Source organism: Myxocyprinus asiaticus, chromosome 47 (assembly GCF_019703515.2).
Source record: "Myxocyprinus asiaticus isolate MX2 ecotype Aquarium Trade chromosome 47, UBuf_Myxa_2, whole genome shotgun sequence".
NCBI lineage: Eukaryota > Metazoa > Chordata > Actinopteri > Cypriniformes > Catostomidae > Myxocyprinus > Myxocyprinus asiaticus.
The window spans coordinates 1,157,501-1,167,500 of record NC_059390.1 but is presented as its reverse complement, the minus strand read 5'-3'; the positions used below and the strand labels follow the sequence as shown (position 1 = coordinate 1,167,500).

The following is a 10,000-nucleotide window of genomic DNA, read 5'->3' as shown; positions in this document are numbered from 1 at the left end:
GCAGTACAGTGTCACTGAGTTATGTCATCTGTCAAGTTGTGATGAACTGTTTATTAGATTTCTCTAGAAGACTGTTAAATACTTTTATGGGGGGTTAAAAACAGATATGTGGCATGCTGTGGATTACAACAGAAAATAATTTTGACTCACTCCTCATTTGGAAAAATGTGTTTGCAGTAATGCACTCACAATGGAAGTTTATGGGGCAACACATCCCAAAGGGTTTAAAAGCAGAAATGTGAAACTTGTATTTCTGTTAAAGCACATGCATGAATTATTCAGTAATAAATAGTGTGTTATTTGAGCTGTACAGAGTCTAAATCATTGCTGTAAACACGGTTTTCCTTGTTTTGACAAACTGAGAGAAAGGTCTGAATGATCTTCAATAGATCACTGGAGCAGTGTGAAGTTCCCTGCTGCTTCAAATGCTCCACCATCATTCCTGTCCCAAAGAAACCCAAAATCACAGGACTTAATGACTACAGACCTGTCGCTCTCACGTCTGTGGTCATGAAGTCATTTGAGAGACTGGTGTTGGCCCACCTGAAGAACATCACTGGACCCTTTCTGGATCCCCTTCAGTTTGCTTATCGAGCAAACAGGTCTGTGGATGATGCAGTCAACATGGGATTGCATCATATCCTGCAACATCTGGACAGACCAGGGACATATGCAAGGATCCTATTTGTGGAATTCAGTTCGGCTTTAAACACCATCATCAGAGCTATCCTCCGGACTAAATTAACCCAACTCTCTGTTCCCACCTCTATCTGTCAGTGGATCATCAGCTTTCTGACAGACAGGCAGCAGCTTGTGAGACTGGGGAAATTCACTTCCAGCACCTGTACAATCAGCACTGGTGCCCCCAGGGATTTGTGCTCTCCCCACTACTCTTCTCTCTCTACACCAATGACTGCATCACCAAGGACCCATCTGTCAAGCTCCTGAAGTTTGCAGACGACACCACTGTCATCGGCCTCATCCAAGATGACAATGAGTCTGTATACAGAAGGGAGGCTGAACAGCTGGCTGTCTGGTGCAGTCAAAACAACCTGGAGCTGAACACACTCAAAACATCCCAACATTGATCCCGCTCACCATTCTAAACAGCACTGTGGCAGCAGTGGAGTCATTCAGGTTCCTGGGCACTACCATCTCACAGGACCTGAAGTGGGAGACCCACATTGACTCCATTGTGAAAAAGGACCAGCAGAGGTTGTACTTCCTACGCCAGTTGAGGAAGTTCAACCTGCCACAGGAGCTGCTGATACAGTTCTACTCAGCAGTCGTTGAGTCTGTCCTCTGCACTTCTATAACTGTCTGGTTTAGTGCAGCTACGAAATCGGACATCAGAAGGCTACAAAGGACAGTTCGGACTGCTGAGAGGATTATTGGTTTCCCCCTGCCCTCCCTTCAAGAACTAGAAAAATCACTCTGGACCCCACTCACCCTGCCCATTACCTTTTTGAACTGTTGCTCCTTCAGAGCTCTGAGCACCAGAACCGTCAGGCACAGGAACAGTTTTTTCGCTCAGGCTATCCATCTCATGAACAGTTAAAACTGTCCCATTGAGCAATAATTATGTGCAATACACAGCTTAGCCTATTTATATTAATCCAACATACCCTACCTCTTCTGCCATACATTCTCTTGCAATAGCTGTATATAATGGACTTGTATTTGTACATACATATACATACATATTTTTGTCTTATCGTGTATTTCTATATATACTTGGCAAGAAAGCTCATACTGATTCTGATTTTCTGTGCTAATCGACAGAATTAGCACAGCAATTTGGAATGCCCAATTCCCACTACTTAGTAGGTCCTCGTGGTAGTGCGGTTACTCACCTCAATCCGGGTGGCGGAGGACAAGTCTCAGTTGCCTCCGCTTCTGAGACCGTCAATCCACGCATCTTATCACGTGACTCATTGTGCATGACACCGCGGAGACTCACAGCATGTGGAGGCTCATGCTACTCTCCACGATCCACACACAACTCACCACACACCCCATTGAGAGCAAGAACCACTAATCGCTACCACGAGGAGGTTACGCCACGTGACTCTACCCTCCCTAGCAACCGGGCCAATTTGGTTGCTTAGGAGACCTGGCTGGAGTCACTCAGCACACCCTGGATTTGAACTCGCGACTCCAGGGTGATAGTCAGTGTCAATACTTGCTGAGCAACCCAGGCAACAAGTGTTTTTGTTAATATTTTGCTCATATGGGGCGCTTGCTGACCTTTGACCTCCAGTACAAGGTTAGGAGCAGCATTGTTCCGGATGAGTCCATCAGAGGTGATGTTCCACAGCTGCTGAGACTGACTTGGTTCTGAAGAGAGAACCGTTCTGCTGCCGGCCATCGGAACTCCAGAACCCACATCCACACAGCAGTCCGCAAGCCACTAACACACACGACAATACATACACAAAGGCAATTTAGTTTCAGATGGTAACACCATACTTTGACATATAAAAACAGATTTTTTATTATTTCTGCTCTTGACACAATATTAACTAAATCATTGGGCTACAACAACAAAACTACGTGCATAATGAATATTTCAAAAGGGTCATTCCGTGTCAACTCAACTAGAAATTATAATTTATTTATTTTTTTTTTACTAGTAAAATATAAACATAAATGAACATGAAAGCCCAAATATTAAATGCTAAGGATCAGTATTAACTGAGTAATCCATTATTTTGTAATGGGATTCAAAATTATAATTTACGCCAAAGTAATAATAATAATTAAGCTTAAAATACTACGTGTCGAGCATTTCTGTAACAAATCTCACTGCATGAATGCCTGTTATGCAAGCTGAATTTCTGCCAACTAGACATTAAAATTGTAAGATACTTTCCCTGTAAGCACTGTTGTTTCATTACAATGGTGTAATGCTAATGGGTGCCATTCTTTAAAGATAATATGCATTTAATAGGCATTTATCTGTGGACCGATATTAAACAACCACTAACCGATAAAGTGTGAAAAATAGAAAGTAAATCAAACTGATTATCGGTCAGTCTTTACTTTGCACTGCAAGTGACCGTCCTGATAGATCCAGATCTGATCCATGCCACCCGTCTCCTCGGTTGCCTGGATACGCATCAGTTTGATGTCACCGAGCGACCCTGTGACAGACATCAGTAGCCCCGCCTCCTTGTTCCGCAAACGGAAATGCACTTGTTTCTGCGTGGATGACAAACACACACACACTGTCTGAGTTACTATGAATATAGTTACATTTTCTTTCTTGATGGCAGTTTGATTCACGGTGGGTGGGGTCTCTGACCTGTATGAGTGGGCGGAGAGATCCGATTCGTGGCCAGTCGGAAAGTTTGGGCCAATCAGGAACCACTCCTGGCTTGAGCAGGATCTGAGCACCTCTGAAGTTATTCAACTCGTACAGAACCCACCTGTCAATCAACATACAAGTGACACGCTCAAACATGCATGTTTGTCTTGTTCGCTGATGGATTTCGTTGTGAATCTCCACCCCGGACATGAACACACACTGAAGTTCCTCTGTGCTGCTTTCACACACAGTTTGTTTTAAGTTTGTGGTCAGTTCAGACTAAATATAACCACTCTCTCCAACCAAATGCTCCTTCAGGAGAAGAATTCACCACTCATGGAAAAGTGTGTGTGTTCAGAGTGCTAGCCGAACCCTTGTGAGCTGCCTCACTGTATACTGTCTTCATAGGCAGCTACCTTCTAAGACAAATATACATTAATAAACATTAAAATACAAAGCACACACAATATTGGGTAAATGATTAACCTCCTGAGATCCCCACATGACTGCTGTGTGCATCTTCCATTTCCCTTTTTGATTTGTAACTAGCAGCACCTAATAAACATGCAAAAATTTGTTTTCTAGAGCAAATTATTTTCCAAAAAATGTATGTCCACATATGTGGACAGTGGGACTAAGTTGTGAATTTTAAGTAACTAAGCTATAGAAAGTCAGAAAGCACAGTGAATGAAGGATTTTTATGGAAAGTTAGTCCTATTGTCCATGTACGTGGACATTGTGTTTAACAGTGTGCTGTTTCGCGATATATCGATGCAATTTTTAATATGGCATATCGGATGAAACTAGAGACTCTACTCTTTTGACACAAACAGGTTTTAATGTAAAAACATAAGCTGGTTTCTTACCAGATGCAGTTATGTCACCGTTTCTCCGAAAGCAAACTCTGCTGAGATTGGCACCATGTTGTTTTGTCACATGACTCGGTGCGCTGAAAGTTTAACCCTTTAATGATAGCCTAGATTCTCCTGAACTGAGATCAGCTGGCATATGTGACGCTCCTGTTCTACCTGCTCCGTACGGGACTCGAACCGGCATCTCCGTCATGGGAAGTGGGTGTGCTAACAAGGAGGCTAAAGGCTACAGCCCCTAGCGTCAGTCGCTAGTGCACCTCTTGAGGTCAGGAGAGTGAGGTTTATACACATTGCACAGCTATCTATCAGCTGGCTACCGTTACACTCACCCCCCCTAAACCTCACTCTCATCCGGGTCACGGCACCATTGGGACGCTCCTGTTCTACCCGCTCCCTACGGGACTCTATCTATCAGCTGGCTACCGTTACACATAGCCTAAAACGAAGCCAAAATATAATGTCCACGCATGTGGACGCCGGGTCTCACGAGGTTAAATATTTAATTCAACTTAACATTTTTATCGATACTTTTTGGTATTGACTGAAATATATGTTTGCTTACAAAAAATATTTTTTTCAACTCTCTGATTAGGCACATTTATTTTTACTGATCTCTTACATTATGATCAAAACAAGAAGGTAGCATAATATTGCTGCTCTCCTTTTTGTGTCGCAAGCGCCTATGATGCCTTAATATGCTGTCACTTGGTTTTGGAACAGAGCTTGAGAGGTGAGGTTTTTACATGACTATGTTAAATGTGACACTCCACTGAAGTCTTTTCAATTTCAGACTTTCCACTGAAGTCTGTCAATGAGCTTACAGACTCTAAAACTGTGTGTCTGTGTAACAGAACTATTTCCTGCTTGACTTGGAGGCCAGACTGTATATAAAGAAAGAAACCAGCAAACATGCAGAATATACAGGTGCATCTCAATAAATTAGAATGTCGTGGAAAAGTTCATTTATTTCAGTAATTCAACTCAAATTGTGAAACTTGTGTATTAAATAAATTCAATGCACACAGACTAAAGTAGTTTAAGTCTTTGGTTCTTTTAATTGTGATGATTTTGGCTCACATTTAACAAAAACCCACCAATTCACTATCTCAAAAAATTAGAATATGGTGACATGCCAATCAGCTAATCAACTCAAAACACCTGCAAAAGTTTCCTGAGCCTTCAAAATGGTCTCTCAGTTTGGTTCACTAGGCTACACAATCATGGGGAAGACTGCTGATCTGACAGTTGTCCAGAAGACAATCATTGACACCCTTCACAAGGAGGGTAAGCCACAAACATTCATTGCCAAAGAAGCTGGCTGTTCACAGAGTGCTGTATCCAAGCATGTTAACAGAAAGTTGAGTGGAAGGAAAAAGTGTGGAAGAAAAAGATGCACAACCAACCGAGAGAACCGCAGCCTTATGATTGTCAAGCAAAATCGATTCAAGAATTTGGGTGAACTTCACAAGGAATGGACTGAGGCTGGGGTCAAGGCATCAAGAGCCACCACACACAGACGTGTCAAGGAATTTGGCTACAGTTGTCGTATTCCTCTTGTTAAGCCACTTCTGAACCACAGACAACGTCAGAGGCGTCTTACCTGGGCTAAAGAGAAGAACTGGACTGTTGCCCAGTGGTCCAAAGTCCTCTTTTCAGATGAGAGCAAGTTTTGTATTTCATTTGGAAACCAAGGTCCTAGAGTCTGGAGGAAGGGTGGAGAAGCTCATAGCCCAAGTTGCTTGAAGTCCAGTGTTACGTTTCCACAGTCTGTGATGATTTGAGGTGCAATGTCATCTGCTGGTGTTGGTCCATTGTGTTTTTTGAAAACCAAAGTCACTGCACCCGTTTACCAAGAAATTTTGGAGCACTTCATGCTTCCTTCTGCTGACCAGCTTTTTAAAGATGCTGATTTCATTTTCCAGCAGGATTTGGCACCTGCCCACACTGCCAAAAGCACCAAAAGTTGGTTAAATGACCATGGTGTTGGTGTGCTTGACTGGCCAGCAAACTCACCAGACCTGAACCCCATAGAGAATCTATGGGGTATTGTCAAGAGGAAAATGAGAAACAAGAGACCAAAAAATGCAGATGAGCTGAAGTCCACTGTCAAAGAAACCTGGGCTTCCATACCACCTCAACAGTGCCACAAACTGATCACCTCCATGCCACACCGAATTGAGGCAGTAATTAAAGCAAAAGGAGCCCCTACCAAGTATTGAGTACATATACAGTAAATGAACATACTTTCCAGAAGGCCAACAATTCACTAAAAATGTTTTTTTTATTGGTCTTATGATGTATTCTAATTTTTTGAGATAGTGAATTGGTGGGTTTTTGTTAAATGTGAGCCAAAATCATCACAATTAAAAGAACCAAAGACTTAAACTACTTCAGTCTGTGTGCATTGAATTTATTTAATACACGAGTTTCACAATTTGAGTTGAATTATTGAAATAAATGAACTTTTCCACGACATTCTAATTTATTGAGATGCACCTGTATGTGCAGAAATGCAGACTAAGGACCTGTTCTTGCCATCAAAAACAACTAGACAAAATGCAGCAAAATTGAGTTTACAGAATTGAGCAAAATTCTAGTGTTGAGATGCATATTTCAAAATTGAACAACTTGATACACCATCTTAAAAACATGAATATATTTTGTGACGTGTGTGTGTTCTCTTACATGCCGCCCTCCACCAGTATAGATGAGACTCTAGTGCAGTCTGTAAACTGCAGATTCACTGAACTGGACTTCAGTAAAGTTCTGCGTCCCTTCAGTCCAGAACGCTCGAACAGAACAATAGAAGGCAGAGAGAACTCCTGAAAGACAGACAGAGAGATCGCTAGTATTTTTTTTATGTCTACATAAAATGTACAGAAATTAAGATCCACAAGTACTGATTGTTCAAAGTAAACAAACATCTGATTTAATATACTGTATGTAAATAAAAATATGTAATATAATTTGCAAATATTGTATATGCAAATATAATACAATAATATACAACAGTGTTTCCTTTTCAAAATTATTTTTTTTGTGATCTCAGGGTCAGACATTGTGATACAGTCAGTAAAGTTTAAAGGGACAGTTCACCCAAAAATGAAAATTCTCTCATCATTTACTCACCTTCATGCCATCCCAGATGTGTATGACTTTCTTTCTTCTGCTGAACACAAATGAAGATTTTTAGAAGAATATCTCAGCTCTGTTGGTCCATACAATACAAGTGAATGGTTTAATCCATGTCTTCTGAAGTGATATGATAGGTGTGTGTGAGAAACAGAACAATATTTAAGAACTTTGACCAGCCCCAACCAGTAGGTTGCATTATGAATAATGTGAATCGCCAAAAAAGATTTCTAATAAAAAAGGACTTAAATATTGCTCTGTTTCTCACCCACATCTATCATATCACTTCTGAAGACATGGATTAAACCACTGGAGTCTTATGGATTACTTTTATGCTGCATTTATGTGCTTTTTGGAGCTTCAAAGTCCTGGTCACCATTCACTTGCATTGTATGGACCTACAGAGCTGAGATATTCTTCTAAAAATCTTCATGTGTGCTCTGCAAAAGAAAGTAAGTCATACACATCTGGGATGGCATGAGGGTGAGTAAATGATGAGAGAATTTTCATTTTTGGGTGAACTGTCCCTTTAAGTTTATTCACCATATACAAAGTACAAGTACAACTACAGGTACATTGGAATTCTTCATCCCGCTCTGCTCAACTGTACCAAACATTAAAAAACCTGTGTAAACAAAATACTGTAAGACAAATACTCTCAAATCTCAAACACACATCTAAATAACTGTGGCACATTTTTCCGGTCTCCTTTATCCCTCTCGGGCTTGATCAGCCTGATTAGGGGCCGGGTGTGCAGAATCACGACCCGGCCCCGCCCTCCGCCCTGCCACAATAACCAATACAGCATCTAATGTAGATTTATGTAGAAAGCAAATTACTGTACATTAAAGTCCTTTATATAATTAGAACATTGTTTTAGTGAAAATTAATCTGTAATGGGTCAGAAATGAGACTCACGTATCCAGTTGGATGTAGTGACATTACTAATGTGTCGTGGTGAGTAAAACCCATCGACCTGACGTCAGGATACACACCCTCCTCCAGAACACACTGCGGCCCGGAAAAACACTCACCACCAAATGCCAGCCAGCTACAACACACACACACACACACACACACACACACACACACACACACACATTAATAACAGAGGAATAAACAGAAACAGACAGACAGACAGAAATTAATAAATCTGACCTTCCAGCGAGAACTTTACAGGAGTGCACGGTGAATCCGTCAGGCATTGTGCGTAACGAGTCGTCCAGCAGCACAGATGTCCCACAGAGTTCAGCCTCAGAGAACAACTGAATCTATTACAACAAAAACACACCTTTCACAATAAGCTTTGAAAACTGGAGCAAAATACATATATCATAATATCCTTTACACACCTTGAAATGGCACGAGTCGCCCAGATTTTCCTGAAACACAATTAAATAACGAACACATTACGACAGTGACACATTACTAACAACAAGCATGTTTTAACACGTTCCATTTATTCATTTATTTTTTTCTCATCGAATGTCCTGTTTTACTCAGAAATACATCACATTATGCAAAAGTGGTTTCATGTGGACTTTAACGAGAATACTGTAATCGTAGATCATTATTTGAGTTAAACTCACCTGAGTCACTGGTATCACAGACGAGATTCGGCTGTTTGATGCGCCCCAGTCCTCCGGGCTTCCGTACTGACCTTTCTCCAACACATACAGCTGACCAGAGAACCCAGGGTCTTCAAACGCAACCCACCTATAACACACACACACAAGGTTGCACCAATGCATCAGCGTAAATGCATTGCATTGTAAAGCTCATAAATATATAGATTTTTTTTGTGTGTAATATAAAAGAAACACCTACTAAAATAAATGATATCTGGATTAAGTAAAGCATGTCGAGTGAAATGCATAATATGTCAAATGAGTTCTACTGGTTAGAACTGCAAAAACAGAAGTGCAAAATGTTTTAAAGTGCAAAATAAACTTTATTTACCACATCAATCGTCATGTTAACATGTAACACTTTACAATAAGGTTCCATTTGTTAACATTAGTTCACATGAAGTAACAATACATTTTACAGCATTTATTTATCTTGGTTAATGTTACTTTCAACATACTGTATACTAAATGTTGTTAACATTATTTACTGTATTATAAACTAACATTAACCAAGATTAATCAGTGCTGTAATAATTTATTGTCAGTTCATGATATCTATTGCATTGACTAATGTTAACATATTGTAAAGTGTTACACTTTTCTCTTTATATCTTTTTTATCTTGCATTTTTTTTTCATTGTGGATCTGTCATGTGTTCAACAGAGGCAAGCTCCAGGTTCAGCAGCAGCACCCCCCAACTCCTCCTCTGAGTGAGCAGCAATTACCAGATCATCTGCATACATAACATGGTTGAGCAATAGGGAGCCATCGCTTGACCGCACCCGGGCATCGATCAGCCTCCCATTGTATCTGTACCAGATGGAAATACCTCCGGTACAGCTATTGAAGGCTTCACGAACTACGTGGTCAAAATAGATGTTAAATAATGTGGGAGCAAGAGGACATCCCTGTCGCACCCCAAGGTGTACAGGGAATGGCTCTGACTCCCGGCCATGTAGTTTTACCCGGGCCTGCTCACCATCATGAAGGTCCTTAATGATCATGAGCAGAGGGTCAGGGACTCCGAAAGCACGAAGAACAACCCAGAGCCCAGGCCTACT

At 41.0% G+C, this 10,000-nt stretch overlaps 1 protein-coding gene across 2 annotated transcripts in view; it reads right to left on the bottom strand.

Moving 5' to 3' along the window:
* The window catches only part of LOC127436418 (beta/gamma crystallin domain-containing protein 1-like), a 30,779-nt gene that overhangs the window by 1,398 nt on the left and 19,381 nt on the right, over window positions 1–10,000 (bottom strand). Inside the window, exons 13-20 of one of the 2 annotated variants that reach the window (XM_051690536.1) lie at window positions 8,901–9,027; window positions 8,664–8,693; window positions 8,470–8,582; window positions 8,230–8,362; window positions 6,865–7,001; window positions 3,305–3,428; window positions 3,043–3,201; window positions 2,248–2,410 (exon numbers count right to left, since the gene is read on the bottom strand). In XM_051690536.1, coding sequence (XP_051546496.1) covers window positions 2,248–2,410; window positions 3,043–3,201; window positions 3,305–3,428; window positions 6,865–7,001; window positions 8,230–8,362; window positions 8,470–8,582; window positions 8,664–8,693; window positions 8,901–9,027 — 986 coding nt within the window. Of the gene's footprint in view, window positions 1–2,247; window positions 2,411–3,042; window positions 3,202–3,304; window positions 3,429–6,864; window positions 7,002–7,854; window positions 7,937–8,229; window positions 8,363–8,469; window positions 8,583–8,663; window positions 8,694–8,900; window positions 9,028–10,000 lie in introns of those variants that run through there. The other variant, XR_007896394.1, reaches the window with a different exon arrangement.